Below are 19,309 nucleotides of genomic sequence, written 5' to 3'. Positions count from 1 at the left end.
TTAATGTTTCTCTCTCCCTGCCTCTCTCTAAAAATCAATTTTAAAAAAAGAACATACCCTCAGATGAAGATTTAAAATAAAATTTTAAAAAAAATTGTATTCTGTTTGTTTTAAAATACTTGTTCTCCTTCAGGGATCAAATGTGATGTTTGAAATTGAAGTTTCTGGCCCACCTACTGTCTTAGCTCTACACAATGGAAATGGCGGTAATCAGCATTTCATTTTTCACAATCAGATATGTGAAGTCAAGATATTTCAGGTTCTTAATCATTTAATCATATATAAAGTGAAAATGGGAACTTGTGGAAGGAGCATGAACTGGAACTGAGATGGTTGTTATCTGACAACTTGCCAGCCACTAACAGTAATGAGTTACTGAACTTAATTTTGAGTGTTCACATCTTAAAATTAGATAAGGAAGAGTCTTACCTCTAATGGTTTTACAATTATGTGAGTATATAACCATCTTCCCAAATTAAGTTTTCTGTCTTTATATATTAGTTCTTTAATGAGATTTTTACCTGAAAGTCAATATATGTGAAAATATTTTAATTTTAAAGAGATGAGTTGTGGGGTAAGCACATGTTGGCTTTAACTGTGACTAGGTGACTCTGGAGAAGACATTTTGTTTGGAACATCAGATGGAAAACTTGGGCTCGTTCAGATCACTCCACCCACGCCAACACACAAGTGGGAAATTCAAAATGAGAAAAAGAGGGGAGGTATGTTTTTATGTCTTTCAGATTCTGGAATTTTGGTAATTATTAAATAAAGTATCCTAGATTATATAGTTCATTCTCTTTTATTCATTCAGAGTATGTATATAGCAGACTTAGCAATTCGCAGAGCTACCTCAGCTGTATTTACTATTTGTTTATTTATCGCGTCTATCATATTTTTGGTATAACTTGTTAAAAATAAGACATGCTATTTTCTCAGGAATATATATATTCCTTCTAGGGTAACTTATGTCTGACTTGGTAAGTAGTGAGATGGCTATTGATAAGGACAGCATTGTTCATTCATGTATTTATTCCTTCAACAAACACTTGTTAGGGGAGACAAAGGATAACGGAATGATGATGGGTAGAAGGAGGAAGGCTTCTTTTAGACTGAGTGGATGGTCAAGGAAGGTATCTTATAAGAGGTGAAATTTGAGCTCAGCTCTGATTGATAAGAGAAGGAGTTGGTCAGAAGACTTGAGGCAGAGATAAACATGGTTCATTTGAAAAGCATTTGGAAGACCAGTGTGACTACACGCCTTAGCATGGCCTGAGATGAAATCAGAGAGGTAGGGAAGGGCCAAATCATGTAGGTCTTTGTGAGTCTTGGAAAAGGTTTGAATTTTAATCTAAGTGCAGTGGGAAGTCAAACAAAAACCCTCCATGGAGAATGGATTTTGAAGGAAGCAGGTGAAAATTGGAAGCACAGAAGTCAGCTTGGAAATTATTGTTGCAGTTGTTGTAAGTTCTCCTGGTCTAGACTCAAGATACAGTAGCCTGGACTAGGTTAATGGTAGTTACAAATGGAAAGTTGTACGTAGAGTTAATAGAGTTTGCTAATGTGTTTGTTGTGGAAGTGAGAAAAAAGAGAAGAATTAGAGATGTAGTCTAGATTTTTGGCCTGAGCAACTAGGTGTTATCAGACTGAGATGAGGAGAGACTAGAGAAAGAGCATTATTACTGGTGTGTGACAAAGGGGGTGCCAGGAGAGTTTTGTGGGGGGCTTGGGAAGTTTGAGGTGCAAATGATGCCTCGGAGAAGATGCTGAGGAGGGCCTTTGCTATGTAAGCCTGGAGCTCTGGAGAGAGGCCAGAGCTGGAGGTGGAAATTGGGGTGCCATTGCCCTGTAGACTATATTTAAAGCCTTAGAAACAGACAAATGCAGAGAAAAGAAAAGGATGGGTAACTGATTATGCTCAGTTATTTAGTGGTTGTTTTTCTCTATTCTATTTTTTAATTCTTACTTGGCATAAACTTAACTATAATATTGGTATTATTAATAACTTCTCTTTTCATTTTTAAAGGTATTTTGTGTGTTGACAGCTTTGACATTATGGGTGATGGGGTTAAAGATTTACTTGTTGGGAGAGATGACGGAATGGTGGAAGTGTACAGTTTTAGTAATGCAAACGAGCCTGTTCTGCGCTTTGATCAGGTAAGTTCATTGTTAAAGACTATGTGCCTCTCACTGGTCAATAACTAATTACAGACATGACGGTGAGGGCTGGGTTTTATTAAATGAAATATATTAAAATCTGGTGTTTGCCTAAAATATTGCTGCTTTGATGCTACAAAATCTTCTCTAGACTACTCCTGTGTTGTCTTCAAGCTGAATAACAAATTACTCTTCCATTTGGTTTTTAAATATTGTATATCTAAGTATTAAATATTTTGCCTTAGTTTCTATAATGCAAAATAGATTACGGGAGTATCATGTTTGGGTAACGTAAATGAGACTGTTGTTGTAAAGCAGTGAGGTTGCAGGAGGAAGCTCCAGGTTGTTAGAACAACGTAAAATTCTCCTTCAGCAGAGGGAAGCGTAGCCCTTTCCCTGGGGGCTCCCCGAGGCTCCACTGTGTAAGAAGGACGACTAGGTGAGAGTAATTTTTAGTTCACAGATTTTACATGTCGTTAAGCTTGTTTATCCCAGGGTACAGAGTCGCGTGGAGAAGCATTCTGGTGACTTTAGATGTGTAACTTGGAAGATGTTGAAATAATTAAACGAACTTTCTATAACAAAATTTCTTTTGTTCTCATCAGCATCTTTATGTGACTAAGATTAATTAGTGCTTATATCTATGAAAATGAAAAATAGGACCAGAGCTGATGTTGAATCCAGTCTTATTCTAGCCTTGTGTAAATAATTTTCATTGTGCTACATGAGTAATTTAGAAGAAAAAAAATGTTTTATTCATCTCATGAGATACATTTCCTATAGAATTTTGCTTTTGTATCAGTTATTATTTACTAAATCTTATATATTCATTTTAATCAATTATGTAATACTAATTATAATGATAGAAATTTCTAATGTTTAGAGTTTTATAATCACCAAAGATAAAACATTTCGATTTATTTTTTGGGGTTGCAAGAAGTATAAAAGAATTGCAAGCATATGACTATGTTTCATTAAGATAAATATATGTGGCCAGGGCCGGTTTGCTCAGTATTTAGAGCATTGGCCCAGGGACTGAAGGGTCTCTGGTTTGATTCTGGGTCAAGAGCACATTTTACCTGGGTTGCCGGTTTGATCCCCACCCTGTGGGAGCGAGGGCGGGAGGCAACAATTTATGTATCTCTCTTACATCAGTGTCTCTCTCTCTCTCTCTCGCTCTCTCTCATCCCTTCCTCCCTCCCTTCCACTCTCTCTCTAAAAATCAGTGGAAAAAGTATTCTCGGGTGAGGATTAACAACAAAAAAACTGAATATATATGATGGAAATGGAATGAAAATAAGGGTTCAAGGAGAAAAAGGAATAATGTAAAATTTCCAACTGTTAAAGAAGGATTTATTTCTCCATATTTTTTTTAAGTCAATGATTGTGTTTATAAAGTTCTGGTATTTAGTTTCATTGGGTTTGATTTAAGTATGACAGTTGTATTTTAAAATGATAATCTTTTAAAACTTCTAAAAACTACTTTCTTTGTAACTATTTAAAGTTGTGATGAAAACTCTAAAAGGCAACTTAAAAATGTATGGGAAGTGGGGGTACATAGTTTTTGTCAGAATTACTTTAGTGGGAACATGAGCAAAAAGTTTTGGAGACTTCTGGTATGTGCGAGATCTGCTTGTTTAAAATGCACCTGTGGCCATAGCTGGTTTGGCTCAGTGGATAGAGCATCGGCCTGCAGACGGAAGGGTCCTGGGTTTGATTCCAGTCAAGGGCACATGCCTGGGGTTGTGGGCTCAATCCTCAGTAGGGGGCATGCAGGAGGCAGCCGATCAATGGTTTTCTCTCATCATTTATGTTTCTATCTCTCTCTCCCCTCTCCCTTCCTCTCTAAAATCAATAAAAATATATTTTAAAATAATAAATAAATAAATAAAATGCACCATTAGATAAGGAACTTTATGCAAACCTTTGTAACTTGACTTTCTCAGGCCTCAGGAAATTAGTCTCAGGAAAGGCTAAGAAACGCCTGGTTTGCAGGATAACTCTTATAGGGAGGGTGAAGAAAATAACTTTTAAAAAAAGATTAAAAATTGGGTATATTTATTTATTTTTGGATTTTATTTTTTTCCTTTTATATTGACTTTATTGGGGTGACACTGGTTAAATTTCACAACCCCAGGTCAAGTCTCCAGCCATCACCATTTATCCCACCTAGACCCTCCTCCACCTCCCGCCATCCCCCTTTCTCCCTGCAATCACTAGCATTTTTTAAAATTATTTATTTAATATATATTTTTATTGACTTCAGAGAGGAAGGGAGAGGGAGAGAAAGGAACATCAATGATGAGAGAGAATCATTGATCAGCTGTCTCCTGTACGCCCCCCACTGAGGATCATGCGTGCAACCCAGGCATGTGCCCTGACCGGGAATTGAACCATGATCTCCTGGTTCATAGATCAAGGCTCAACCACTGAGCCACGCCAGCAGGGCTGCAACACATTTTTTAAATTAATTAGGATAGATTAGAATATATCAGAGTGCAACACAAACCTTTTAAGATATATCTGTTGTTGTATATTTTCATGTGTGAATGTATTCTAGATTGCAATATAAAATACATTGCTTGCTTTCAAATAGCTTAAAAGCTATTCACTTAACCCTGGCTGGGTAGTTCAGCTGGTTAGAGCATTGTCCCGATACACCAAGGTTTCGGGTTCGATTCCTGGTCAGGGCACATACAAGAATCAACCAATGAATGCATAAATAAGTGGGACAACAACTCTCTCTGTGTGTGTCTCCCCCTTCCTCTCTCTCTAAAAATAATCAATAAATAAAAAGTTTTTTTTTTAAAAGCTACTGACCTAGAGTGCTGGTTAAAAATACAGATTGCTAGTTGACTCACCCAAGTGATTATTATCTGAAAATTTGGGGAAGTATTGCTTTAAAAAGATGTAAACCCTGAACTTTCGGAAAAGCTTGCTTTCTCTCCATAGTAGCAAATTCTCCAAAGCTTTCATCGATGCCATCATCTTTTTTATTCATCTAAAAAGCTATTTGGAGAAAACACATGAGACAGGATCTATGGAATTCAGATAATAGACTATATTTTGAGAGTTTTGCTTATGCAATTTTTAAAACTTTTTTATGTTAATAAATGATATTTGCTCATTAGATGACTATTGTAGTTGAGTGGTACATGCAAATATGGGAGTCATTTCAATCTTTCCTCAAATTTAAAAGCACTGGAATGTGCCCTGGCCAGTGTGGGTCAGTGGTTGGCCCATGCACCAAAGGGTCTTGGGTTCAATTTCCCGTCAAGGGCATGTACCTGGGTCGCAGGTTCATTCCCTGCCCAGGTTCCTGGCCCCCTGGTTGGGCGTGTTCGGAAGGCAACCAAGCGATCTCTCTCTCTCTCTCTATCTCCCCCATTCTCTAAAAAGAAAAAATAAATCAATAGAGAGAATATCTTTGGGTGAGGATTAACAACAACAACAAAAACAACACTGGAATTTTCTGACATTTGTGCAGGGTTTTTGCCTTTCCAATCTCAATGTCTACATGTACTAAGTGTTCAGTAAACATATGTGGAAGGTCTTGAGACAGGAAAATAAGTTTTGTGGCATACTGTAACATATCTGTGAAATGTTTAGTTATTAAGGAAGTGCTTGGTCTTAAATTTCTTTTAGGCGCTGTCTGAAAGTGTCACATCTATCCAGGGAGGTTGTGTGGGGAAAGATGGCTACGACGAAATCGTAGTATCCACATATTCAGGTAAGGTAAAGGGTAAAAGGCAGTTGAAGGAAAAATGGATAATAAAAATATAAATTGAATAAATTGCTTTTGACACCTGTTTGTTTGTTTTTTGTTGATTTTTTACAGAGAAGAAGGGAGAGAGATAGAGAGTTAGAAACATCAATCAGCTGCCTCCTGCACACCTCCTACTGGGGATGTGCCCGCAACCAAGGTACATGCCCTTGACCGGAATCAAACCTGGGACCTTTCAGTCCACAGGCCGACGCTCTATCCACTGAGCCAAACCGGTTAGGGCTTGACACCTGTTTTTTAATGTGTTATTAGTAAGTCCCTCTTTTTAACATTTTTAAAAATTTTCATTTTCATTTAGTTATGTTTTACTTTTTTATTGAATTTATTGAGGTGACATTGGTTAATAAAATTATATAGGTTTTGGGTGTACAATTCTATAATATATAATCTCTGTATTGTACTATGTGTTCTTTATCCCAAATAGTAAGTCACTCTTATCTATAGTGTTAAAAAATTTATTGGTTAAAAAATAAGGGTATATTGATTTATAAAACAGTTAATATTTAAATAATACTTTCTAAGCCTGGCCAGTGTGGCTCAGTGTTTGAGTGTTGAGCTATGAATCCGGAGATCACGGTTCGATTCCCAGTCAAGGCACATGCTTGGATTGTGGGCTCGATCCCCAGTGTGGGGCGTGCAGGAGGCAGCCGATCAATGATTCTCATCATTGATATTTCTATCTCCTCATCTCCCATCCTCTCTAAAATAAATAAAAAAATATTTTTTAAAAGAATGTTTGGCATATCACTAGTATCTTTAAAAGTTAAATAATATTCTTTGGTTTAAAAAGGAATTTAGTGTATGTTTTATTATTTAATAGACATTAATATAAGAAATACACATTTGTTATAAAATCTTGCTTGCTTTTGACTAGGTCATTTTTACATTCTCACAATGTTATACAAGAGTTTAACAACATGAAAATAATTTTTGAAAAATGATTCTTATTCATCAGCTATTTTGCATTTGTTAGAATGTGTTGACTTATTTCATACTCAAAAACTAAAACTGTCAATTAAATGAAAGATCTCCTCAATCACAGTTTGATAGTATTTCAGGCAAAGCAAAAATGGTGTCACAAAATGCTTAAGTAATTTCCCTGTGGTTTGAATATTTTCCAGCTTAATTTCTCTTAGTTGTTGTTTAGTTTGGGTTTTGAAGAGGAGTATGCCGTGGAGTGAGGTTGATGTTGGTGGACGGGGCCGTGGACTGGGTGTCTTTAGCCCTCGCAGCACTCACGTGCCCGGTTGCAATCCGTCCCTGCAGGCTGGGTTACGGGGCTGACCACAGAGCCCGTGCACAAGGAGAGCGGGCCGGGCGAAGAGCTCCGGCTCAACCAGGAGATGCAGAACAAACTTTCCTCTTTACGGTAACGTGGCATTTTGTTTGCCTTTTTAGTGGTCATTTCATGAAGTGTGCAGTGGTTGTTGCTTTTGTTGCTTATAGATGCAGCATATTATATTGGAAGGAATTACACAGTAATTTGTTTATCACTTTTTTAAATGTAAGTTTATCAGTTTGAGAAAATTAGCAGTAAATGCTGATTAGTATTTTGGAGTTAGAAATATACTTTTTGTGTGCTGTATTGTATATTGTAGCCAGAGAAGTATATTGTTGGTGTGGTGATAGGTAGTCGTCATGTTTTTGTTTTTTTTAAATATATTTTATTTATTTTTTACAGAGAGGAAGGGAGAGGAAGAGAGAGTTAGAAACATCGATGAGAGAGAAACATCAATCAGCTGCCTCTTGCACACCCCCTACTGGGGATGTACCCACAACCAAGGTACATGCCCTTGACCGGAATCGAACCTGGGACCCTTGAGTCCGCAGGCCGACGCTCTATCCACTGAGCCAAACCGGTTAGGGCTATGTTTTGTTTTTTTTACAGGCATTAAAGCAGCTAACACAGATGGCTCTGCACTCACTCATTCTAATGCTCACTGCTCCTGCAGGCCTTTCTGAATCTCTAACTCTGCCTTATAAGTTTTCTTAGTGGAAATGAATAACGTTGGCTTCCTTAGACCCAGGGATTGCTCTGTCACCCATTCAGTCCAACGGGAGCGACTGCCAGCACTGCCCGTGCAGTTCAGTCCCAGCATCCTCCCCAGCACTGGACCGAGTGTCTGCTGCTCCACGCTTCCTGATCACCCTTGTGGTCCCCAAATGTTAGAACTCTGCAGCCTCCTTATTTTGTCTGTCTCCCCTGATGTCTTACTGAAAGGTGCATGCTCACTGGTTTCTTCTTCTCACGTCTGATGTGTTCCTGTGCCCGGACAGCAGGTTCTCCTCCGATTGGTGCTGTAGGTGCCATGGCCAGGTTGGTGTGTGAGCATTGGCTCTCTGCAGCCTGCCTTGGTGCCTACAGCTTTGTATTAATGTTACTCGTGTGGGACTGAGTAGTTGTTTTAACTTTTAGATTAGAGATAAATAATATGAAATCGTTTAGCCAGTCCTATAAGCAAAAATTTTGTTCCTATTAGTGTTACAGTTCTAGCTCAACCAATAAAAATCCATTCGCCACCCCGGCTGGGTGGCTCAGTTGGTTGGAGTGTCATCCCCTCCACCAAAAAAGGTTGTAGTTTCTATCCCTGGTCAGAGTGCATCAATTTCTCTCTCTCATTCTTCCTCTCTCTCGAACTTCCGCTCCCCCTTCCTCTATCTAAATAGGTCCTGAGGTGAGGGTTAAAAAATTCCATTTTGCAGAAGTAAATGTCTCAAATTTTGATAAACATTTTAAGGACCTCAAATGTTTACACTTACAGGTGACAGAGTTGTATCTGTTTTCCTCCAGGACTGAGTTGGAGCAACTTCAGGTTAAGGTAACACAGGAAAGAGAGAAGTATCAACAGTCTTCGCAGTCAAGCAAAGCAAAATCAGCAGTCCCTTCCTTTAGCATAAATGACAAATTTACATTAAATAAAGATGATGCCAGCTACAGCCTTATCTTGGAGGTGCAGACTGCGATAGACAATGTCTTAATACAGGTAAGCAAAATGTCTAACCTGTAATGTAAATGTTGGTCTTTTAAATATTATATTTAGTTTAGATAGTACTTTCAAAGGCTTATTTTAGTCTTCTATTAGATTATCAGCTTGCTCATAAATTATCAAAATTACAGCTTTACATTATTTATCCTATGCATATTAAACAAAAGGCTGATGCACTTAAGTTTGAGGATGAGTCAGAAAGGACATTAAGGATTTTATACTTCGGCTAACCTTTAAGAGAGTCGTAATAGAGATGCAACTTAGAAAACTCCAGTGTTTAATGCCCTTATTAGAACCTTTAAACTTCAAATACTGAAATAAATAGCCTGCAGTACAGCTTGCATTACCAGTTCTTAGGGAGGTCAGTAGGCAAAGAACATAATCCCGAAGGTGAAATGTAGGGATAATAATGTACAACTTCATTCTTCAATATATTTAAATAGAGGCCCGGTGCACGAAATTCATGCATGGGGGGAGGGGTGTGTGTCCCTCAGCCCAGCCTGCACCCTCTCCAATCTGGGATCCCTCTCACAATCCAGCACTGCTGGCTCCCAACTGCTTGCCTGCCTGATTGCCCCTAACTGCTTCTGCCTGCCAGCCTGATCACCCCTTAAGCACTCCCCTGCCAGCCTAATCGATGCCTAACTGCTCCCCTGCTGGCCCAATTGCTTCTAACTGCCCTCCCTTGCTGGCCTGGTCACCCCTAACTGCCCTCCCCTGCTGGCCTGGTCGCCCCTAACTGCCCTCCCCTGCTGGCCTGGTCGTCCCCTAACTGCCCTCCCCTGCTGGCCTGGTCGCCCCTAACTGTCCTCCCCTGCAGGCCTGGTTGCCCCTAACTGCCCTCCCCTGCTGGCTCGATTGCCTCTAACTGCCCTCCCCTGCTGGCCTGGTCACACCTAACTGTCCGTCCCTGCTGGCCTGGTCGCCCCTAACTGTCCTCCCCTGCAGGCATGGTTGCCCCCAACTGCCCTTCCCTGTAGGCCTGGTTTCCCCTAACTGCCCTCCCTTGCCAGCCTGGTCACCCCTAACTGCCCTCCCCTGCCTGCCCGGTCACTCCCAACTGCCCTCCCCTGCAAGCCTGGTCACCCCTAACTGCCCTCCCCTGCAGGCCTGGTCACCCCTAACTGCCCTCCCCTGCAGGCCTGGTCCCCCCAACTTCCCTCCCCTGTAGGCCTTGTCCCTCCCAACTGCCCTCCCCTGCAGGCCTAGTCCCCCCAACTGCCCTCCCCTGCAGGCCTGGTTGCCCCTAACTGCCCTCCCAAGCAGGCCTGATTGCCCCCAACTGCCCTCCCTTGCAGGCCTGGTTCCTCCCAACTGCCCTCCCCTGCTGGCCTGATCGCCTACAACTGCCCTTCCCTGCTGGCCATCTTGTGGCGGCCATATTGTGTCCACATGGGGGTGACCATCTTGTGTGTTGGAGTGATGGTCAATTTGCATATTACCTCTTTTTTATATATATAGGATGATTTCTTTAGTTGGAGTGAAAAGGATGATAGTACAAAGAATGGAAAGCAAGGAAATGATAGAAAACCCATCAGAAAATGAGAAAAGACTAAGGGGAGGAAGTACATAAGCTTTAAAAAGATGTGGATAAGAGATCAGATTATTAATCAAAACGTAAAGGCAGAAATTTCTCCTAACTCTAGCTCAGGACTGCCGCCTGAAACAACTCGGGAACCACATACACAGAGCACAGCGCAGGCATCGGCCTCGAGACTGCCTGCAGGGGCTGGATGGGGAAGCAGGGGATGAGAAGTACAGACTGGTAGTCACAAAACAGTCACAGGATATAAAGCACAGCATAGGGAATCTATAATAATAAAAGTGGAATATGCTAATTAGACCGGACAGCTGAATGACCTTCCAGACATCCTTCCTGACGAAGCTGTGGCAGTGGGGGCCGAAGCAGAGGCAGTTAAGGGCAATCATGCAGACAGGCGAGTAGTTAGGGGCAATCAGGCAGGCAGGCAGGTGAGCAATTAGAAGCCAGCGGTCCCAGATTGCAAGAGGGATGTCCCGGATTGCAAGAGGGTACAGGCCGGGCTGAGGGCCCCCCTCCCCTGTGCATGAATTTCGGGCACTGGGCCTGTAGTATAGTCAGTAATATTGTAATTATGTGGCATGCCAGGTGGGTACTGGGAATATTGGGGGGAACACTTTGTACCTTATATGATTGTCTAACCACTGTGCTGTACACCTAAAGCTCATACTAAATAATATGGAATATAAACTGTAATTGAAAAATAAAATTAAAAAAAGAAACTACCTTTCCAGAGGAGAACAAAAATTCTCTCCTGTCTGTGTTACAGCTGAGGTTAAAATCAATAAAAATGAACTAATATAGTCAGAATGGCCATGTGATTATTTACAGCCTATGGTAACATTTTTAGCACTGACAGAAATAGACAGGAAGATTATACTTATAAGGGGAGAGTGAGGTGATATTCTATGACTTCTGATATTCCAAATTAGAAAAAAGTGGGTCATAATAATACTTATTCTCTATTATTATTCTCTACTTATTTTCTAGAAGTACATATTATCCTACCTAATAAAAGGGTAATATGCAAATTGACTGAAAGGTACCTGCCTGCCTGGTCGCCTCCAACTGACCTCCCCTGTCGCTATGACGCACATGGCCACCAGGGGGCAGACGCTCAATGCAAGAGCTGCCCCCTGGTGGTCAGTGCGCTCCCACAGGGGTGTGCCACTGAGCCAGAAGTAGGGCTGGTGAGTGCAGCTGCGGTGGAGGGAGCTTCTCCCGCCTCCATGGCAGTGCTAAGGGTGTCCAACTGACAGCTTAGGCCCTCTCCGTGCCTAAGGGCTCCTGGACTTGGAGAGGACGCAGGCTGGGCTGAGGGACGCTCCCCCCACCCCAGAGCATGAATTTCGTGCACTGGGCCTCTAGTCAAATGTAAATTAAGAGAATTCATACTCTCAACTTTAAAGATGAACATAAGGAAACCCTTAAAGAAAATAGGTTTTGAAAAAAAGTTTTAATTTTCCATCTGAACCTTTTTTTTTTTTTTTAACGTTGGCTGTAGAGTGATGTTCCAATAGATTTGCTTGATGTGGACAAAAATTCTGCTGTTGTCAGCTTCAGCAGCTGTGATTCTGAGGTGAGCGAAAATAAAGAATTCTTCAGACGATTTCATTTCTATTTTGTTATTTTGAATAAAGCCTACAAACACCACTAGGGGTCTATATTTCTTCATCAGTTTCTCATTTCATAACCGTCCCCTCAAAATCTGCTTCTGCTCTTTCTTTATCCTCAGATAATCCAGAAACTGGGCTGTCCTAGATCCTTCCCTTTGACCCGTGAAATCCGATTAGTTCCTGCCAGTCCTTCCCGGCTGTCCTGCCCCGCTCTGCTTCCTTCCACTGCTCTCAGCTGTCCAGCCCGCCCCGTGCTTGCTTGAACCACTCCCTCATCCCCTTTCTCTGTCGCCAGGATGGCCCTCGCTTCCAGCTGTGCTGTGCACTGTCACCAGACAGCTCTTCCTAAAACAGACATCACCGTGTCATTCTAAACCTGTCAGAGCCTCCTTGTTTCCTGTGGCATGTGAGCTGGATTCCCTCAGGATGCAGCTCTGATTCCATCTCCCACTTGTCTCTCACAGCTGCGACCTTCCTTCCATGCACATTATTTCTGCCATGCTGAAATGCTCGACATTTCCTGAAAATGCGGTATAGTCTTACACATTCCTGCATTTGAACGTGATCAGTCCCTTCTGCCAGCCCTTCCTCGCCTTTTCTGGTCTTGTTGAATTTTGCTTAATGTTCATTCAGCAGACATTTATCGAGCACTTACTGTGTGCAAAGTACAGGGATGAGATTGTGTTGGAGCTTCTGGATGCCCCGTGCCCTTGGGGAGCAGCCTCAGAGCGGTGTGCTCCTGAGGCGGCGGGCGGGAAGCAAGGGCTGCCGTGGCGGCTGCCCAGCAGCCTGAGCAGCAGTCGGGGCCGCAGCGGGCATGTGGTTATACACATACAAAAAGGAGGAATAAGAAGAATAGATAAAGAACAAAGTTGATAGCTATATTAGGGAATAATTTTCAATATAACATCAAGCTTTTTTTTCTTGATAAGAAATTTTATAACGGTTATATTGTGTTATATATGGCTTGTCATCCCTGTTTGCAAATTATAACATAAAACATTAGGGTCTACATTTTTATCATCATTTTAAAAATCAAGTTAATATAAACATAAGATCTTTCATTTGTAAATTACTGTGAAAGAGTAACCTTATGTACATCACTGCTGGATTCTTGGGAATGAGTATTTTACACTAATTTAAAACCTACTTTCAGGCATGATAGCTTTATAAAAACCTTACTGTGGGGATTTCAAGTACATACAAAAGTAGAAGAATAGTAGAATTATCTTCATGTACTCATCACCAACTTCAACATATGGCCAGTCTTATTTTATGCTCTTTTAGTCGTTTAACATTTAATTTCAAGAAGTTATAATACTTGAAGTTATCTCTGCAATTTAATTCACCAAACATTGAATTCCTACAGTAAGCCATTGGTGGAAATACAGAGATGAGATATTTCTCAGTCCTCTGTAAGTATTTGTGAAAATCAAAGACATTCTAAACATTGATGTCTTTGTGTTTATAATGTAAACATTAGGAGTTTTTACTATCCATTAAATTTTTAGAAAACAGTATTTTTAAATGTTATAGATATTCGAGATGGAAAGAGCATGAGCTTTAGAGTCTTAAAAGACATGAATTTCAATTCCAATTTTATTACTTTACCGGCTTTTAGGAAATTAACCCAACCCCTCATGTCTCAGTTTCTTCATCTGTAAAACTTACTGCATAGGAATAACCAGAAAGCCTTCAGCACAGTGCCACCCAAATGAGAGGTGCTCGGCAAACGGTAACCGTTACTGATGCTGTTTATTCTGTTAAAAACAAGGATTCATCCTTTTTCTTAACTTTGAATTCTACCCAGTCCAGCGACAACTTTCTTCTCGCCACTTACCGGTGCCAGGCAAATACCACAAGGCTGGAGCTCAAGGTAAAGTGTTTGAAGTTACCTCTACTTGAAAGTCAGAACTTGGTTTTCTTATATTGGTATAACATAAGATACAATTTCTTTGCATTAAATTTCTCCCTGAAATGAGTCATTTTTGAGTAATGACTTTTGAATAATCTCTTAGGTTTTAATTCAGCCCAGACCACTATCTCTGCTGGTATCACTTAACCAAGCATCTTCTCAGAAGTGACCAGTCCTTAATTTCCTGCAGTTGGACATCTGTTTTCTAGTTTTCTCTTACGGAAAGTTTCAAACATGTAAACGTAAGGACTCCAGCTCCCTCGGAGTCCAGCTCACAGTGGTCTTGTTTATCCTCTCACTCTCCGTTCCAAATCATTTTGAAGCAAATATTTTGAAGGATATTTTTTCATTTCACTTGTAAATAAATATTTTGGTACATATGTTTAAAAGATAACTCTTATTTTAAAAACATAACCACAGGCCCTAGCTGGTTTGGCTCAGTGGACAGAGCATCAGCCTGTGGACTGAAGGGTCCCGGGTTCGATTCCGGTCAAGGGCACATGCCCGGGTTGTGGGTGTGATCCCCGGTGGGGGGCGTGCAGGAGGCAACCGATCAGTGATTCTCATCATTGATGTTTCTGTCTCTCCTTCTCGCTTCCTTTCTGAAATCAATAAAAATATATTTTTAAAAAAACACATAACCACAAGAAAACATAACCTAAGAAAAATTTACAGTAATTCCTAGATGTCATCAAATATTTACTGTTCAGATTTCACTAACTTCTTCTTAATCCTCACCTGAGGCTGTGTTATATAGATTTTAGAAAGGAGAAGGGAGAAAGAGAAACATCGATCTGTTGCCTCCCATATGAGTCCTGACTGGTGCTTGAACTGGCAACCTAGGTATGTGCCCTGACCAGGAATCCAACCGGCAATCTTTCAGTGCACAAGACGATGCTCCAACCAACTGAGCCACTTGGCTGGGATGATTTTTGTTCCCAAGGATTTTTTTCATTAATTTTTTAGAGAGAATGGAAGGGACGGGGAGAGACAGAGAGAGAAACATTGATGTGAGAGACATCGATTGGTTACCTCCACACGTGCCCCGACCAGGGCCGAGGACCGAGCCTGCAGCCGAGTTACATGCCCTTGACCAGAATCAAAACCATGACCCTTCAGGCCACATGCTGACGCTCTACCACTGAACCAAACTGGCCAGGTCAGGTCATTTGGTTGTTGAAGTATCTATATTTTCCTACTACCTGGATTTTTCTGGATCCATTCCAGTGATATCATTTATTACTATTTATTCTAGAGAAAATCTTTTAAAGTATTTTAGCAACATAAGTACTTCTATAATTAAATATTGTTTTTAGCACATAAATCTATTTTAGTTATTTAATTTGTAATGTGAGATTTAATTTTTTTATTTTTGATACATTTATGATCTAAAAATTAAGAACAATAATGTCTTTCTGGTGTTGCTGATCTTCTGAGTGTTTTTTTCAAGAGAGATGCTGCTACAGAATTTTTTTACATAGAGTTAAAGAAGTTTCAGTTAAACGAAATTTTTTTCTAAACAATTTATTTTAGTCTACATTAAGTCCCCTTTCATGTATTTCAAAAGAGAAGTTGAAAACTGAATAAGTTTATTACTAAAGGAATATATTTAAGCATATTTTATGTGACCTAATTAAACATTTTAAGTTACATTTTTACTGAGCAAGATGGTGCCAATTCATTTGGAAGTAGGCCTAAAAATATTTAAAAGCTATGTTATTTTTTAAATTGGGTACAAAAATTTTTGTAGTTCAGAGAAAAGAATAAATGCCTGAAAGAGCCAAGAGAACTGAGAAAGAAAAAAAGGTGGGACTTATCCTGCCGTGTAGTAAAACATACTGTGTAACTATGATAAGATGCCTGTGATTGCAGGGTATTTATAAGGCCTAAATAAATAGGCCATCCAACAAAATACGGTCTAGGAATAGACCCCAGCACACATTTATGGGAATGTAATGTGTGACATTTGTAATTAGAGAAAGATTCACTAACTTACTAGTTCCTTTTTAAAAATAGTTGTTGGCACAACTAGCATTCATCTGGAAGAAAATTAAGCAGCTACTTATGTCATTTATAAAAATATTTAGATGAATTAAGTACCTAGTTATTTAAAAAAGGAAATTTACTTGTCTTCCAGGTAATGGGTGAATATCAATAAAATATAAAGACTGCCTGTTAGTTGTTAAAAAAAGACTACCAAGCCTGGTTGATGTGGGCATTCGACCTCTAAACCAGGAGATCATGGCTCCATTCCCAGTCAGGGCTGGATCCCTGGTGTGGGGCGTGCAGGAGGCAGCCGATCCATGATCCTCTGTCATCATTGATGTTTCTCTCTCTCTCCCTCTCCCTTCCTCTCTGAAATCAATAAAAAATAATTTTTTTTTAAAGACTACTGAATAAGGAAAATAGGCAAAGGATATGGATAGTCAGTTCACAGAAGAGGGGATCAAAATGTTCTACCTCATTATTAGGGAAATTAAAATTAAAATAACCAAAAAACAGTTTCTGCTTATCTGACAGGTTGGCAAAAAATTGTACAGAGCAACATCACCAGGTGGCAGGGATGAGGAAAAGGACAAGCAATCCTAGCTGAAGGAAAGGACAAGTGTTACAGTCACTCATTTGGAGGAATCAGTTTCACAGCAATAGGATCACAGTGTTGTACACAGGGAAGTGTAATTGCAGCATTGTTTGTAGAGGCAGAAAAGTGGAACCAAAATGAACACTTGATAATTTAATGGTGGGTTAAATAGCTACTTTTCATTCCAAAGAATATTACACACCTACAATAAAGAGTGAGTCGATGTATTCCTGGTAACATGGAGCAGATTCCTGAAAAAAACATACTGCAGATGAAACCTCTGAATATGTATATATGTTTATTATAATGACATAAATATGAAGAAAGCTGTGTAAGAAACTCACCTGTCTTGTTTGACAGGTTCCACAGTGGGGGAAGGCAGGGAGGTGAAGACAGTATGAGGACAGGCAGCGATAAGGGGAAAATATGATTGTTAAAAGTGAAAACAAAGGAGAAACCAAGATGGCGGCATAGGTAAACACCTAAACTGCTGCCTTGCACAACAACATCAAAACTACAACCAGAAGACAAAACAGACACCATCCAGAACCACAGGAAAGCTGGCTGAGTGGAAATTCTACAACTAGAATGAAAGAGGAAAGCACATTGAGACTCAGAGGAGCTGCAAAAGGCTGAGGTACGGAGACACGCGCGGAGAGGACGGGCGGCTGAGTGCATGGCTGGCTTTCTAAAGCGGGAGGGAGACGGAAGCTCCCGGCTGTGCTGAACCCCAGTCCGGGTGAGTTTCTGGGAACCCAGACTCATTCGGGGAGAAACTGGACTGTCTGGCAGCGGGCGAAACTCGAGGGCGGCTTTCTCTCAGAGGTGCTTGCAGCAATTACCGAGGAACACTGAGACCCAGGGTCCTCATAGGGCGGGGCTGACAGGAAACCAAGGTTGTCTGCTCCACCCTGAGACTCCGCCCCATCCAAGTTGAGCACAGAGGCTTTTGCAATTTTGCAAGTCTTGTCTCATAAGGGTGTCTCCAGCACAGAAGTTCTCCCAGCATAGACACAGCTGATCCTCACAGCCAATTGGCCTGGTGGTCAATTCCTCTCAGTGATACCAACAACAATCAAGACTTAACTACAACAAGACTGTGCACACAGCCCACAAAGGGGTGCACCAAGCGTGTCCACCTCAGGTAACAGGGGAGGCTGAGCCACTGGGCCCTATAGGACACCTACCACACAAAGCTACTCTACCAACTCAGGGAAGCAGCAAAAATGCGGAGACAAAGAAACATGTCACAAATGAAAGAAATGGAGGAAAGCAAACTATTGGATATAGAGTTCAAAACCACAGTTATAAGGTTTTTTCAAGAATTTCCTAGAAAAGGCCAATAAATTTAGCGAGACCCTCGAGGATATGAAAAAGGACCAACTAGAAATTAAGCGTACACTGACTGAAATAAAAAATATTATACAGAGACCTAACAGCAGACTAGAGGATTGCAAGAATCAAGTCAAAGATTTGAAATACAAAGAAGCAAAAAACACTTGACCGGAAAAGCAAAAAGCAAAAAGAATCTAAAAATTTGAAGATAGTGTAAGGAGCCTCTGGGACAACTTCAAGCGTACCAACATCCGAATTATGGGGGTGCCAGAAGAAGAGAGAGGGCAAGATACTGAAAACCTATTTGAAGAAATAATGACTGAAAACTTCCCTCACCTGGTGAAAGAAATAGACTTACAAGTCCAGGAAGCACACAGAACCCCAAACAAAATGAATCCAAAGAGGACCACACCAAGACACATCATAATTAAAATGCCAAGAGCAGCCGAAACCGGTTTGGCTCAGTGGATAGAGCGTCAGCCTGCGGACTCAAGGGCCCCGGGTTCAATTCCGGTCAAGGGCATGTGCCTTGGTTGCGGGCGCATCCCCAGTGGGGGACGTGCAGGAGGCGGCTGATCGATGTTTCTAACTCTCTATCCCTCTCTCTTCCTCTCTGTGAAAAAATTAATTAAATATAAATAAATAAATAAATTAAAAAATAAAATAAAATAAAATGCCAAGAGCAAAAGACAAAGAATATTAAAAGCAGCAAGAGAAAAACAGTTAGTTACCTACAAGGGAGCACCCATACGACTGTCAGCTGATTTCTCAACAGAAACTATACAGGCCAGACGGGAGTGGCAAGAAATATTCAAAGTGATGAAGAGCAAGAACCTACAACCAAGATTACTCTACCCAGCAAAGCTATCATTCAGAATTGAAGGTCAGATAAAGAGCTTCACAGATAAGAAAAAGCTAAAGGAGTTCATCACCACCAAACCAGTATTATATGAAATGCTGAAAGGTATTCTTTAAGAAGAGGAAGAAGAAGAAAAAGGTTAAGATAAAAATTATGAACAAATACATGTCTATCAACAAGTGAATCTAAAAATCAAGTGAATTAAAAATCTGATGAACAGAATAAACTGATGAATATAATACAATCAGGGGCATAGAAAGGGAGTAGACTGACAATTCTCGGGGAGAAAGGAGTGTGGGGGTGTGGGAAGAGACTGGACAAAAATCATACACCTATGGATGAGGACAGTGTGGCGGGGGGGTAAGGGCATGGGGTGGGGTGGGAACCAGGTTGAGGGGAGCTATGGGGGGGAAAAAGAGGGACAATTGTAATAATCTGAACAATAAAGATTTATTAAACTTTTAAAAAAGTAAAAACAAAGATGTTTATTATATAAATAGAATTTATGTGGAATTATATACTTGTTTTTGTACAT

The 19,309-nt window shown here is 40.5% G+C and overlaps 1 protein-coding gene across 2 annotated transcripts in view; it reads left to right on the top strand.

Moving 5' to 3' along the window:
- BBS7 (Bardet-Biedl syndrome 7) overlaps positions 1 to 19,309 on the top strand; it is a 45,669-nt gene that overhangs the window by 12,557 nt on the left and 13,803 nt on the right. Inside the window, exons 6-13 of one of the 2 annotated variants that reach the window (XM_054717084.1) lie at positions 134 to 206; positions 606 to 722; positions 2,027 to 2,157; positions 5,803 to 5,887; positions 7,208 to 7,310; positions 8,733 to 8,925; positions 11,973 to 12,047; positions 13,859 to 13,960. In XM_054717084.1, coding sequence (XP_054573059.1) covers positions 134 to 206; positions 606 to 722; positions 2,027 to 2,157; positions 5,803 to 5,887; positions 7,208 to 7,310; positions 8,733 to 8,925; positions 11,973 to 12,047; positions 13,859 to 13,960 — 879 coding nt within the window. The remainder of the gene's footprint in view (positions 1 to 133; positions 207 to 605; positions 723 to 2,026; positions 2,158 to 5,802; positions 5,888 to 7,207; positions 7,311 to 8,732; positions 8,926 to 11,972; positions 12,048 to 13,858; positions 13,961 to 19,309) is intronic. The other variant, XM_008158650.3, reaches the window with a different exon arrangement.

Source organism: Eptesicus fuscus, chromosome 6 (assembly GCF_027574615.1).
Source record: "Eptesicus fuscus isolate TK198812 chromosome 6, DD_ASM_mEF_20220401, whole genome shotgun sequence".
NCBI lineage: Eukaryota > Metazoa > Chordata > Mammalia > Chiroptera > Vespertilionidae > Eptesicus > Eptesicus fuscus.
The sequence above is the reverse complement of the archived record's forward strand: the minus strand, read 5'-3'. Positions and strand labels throughout refer to the sequence as shown.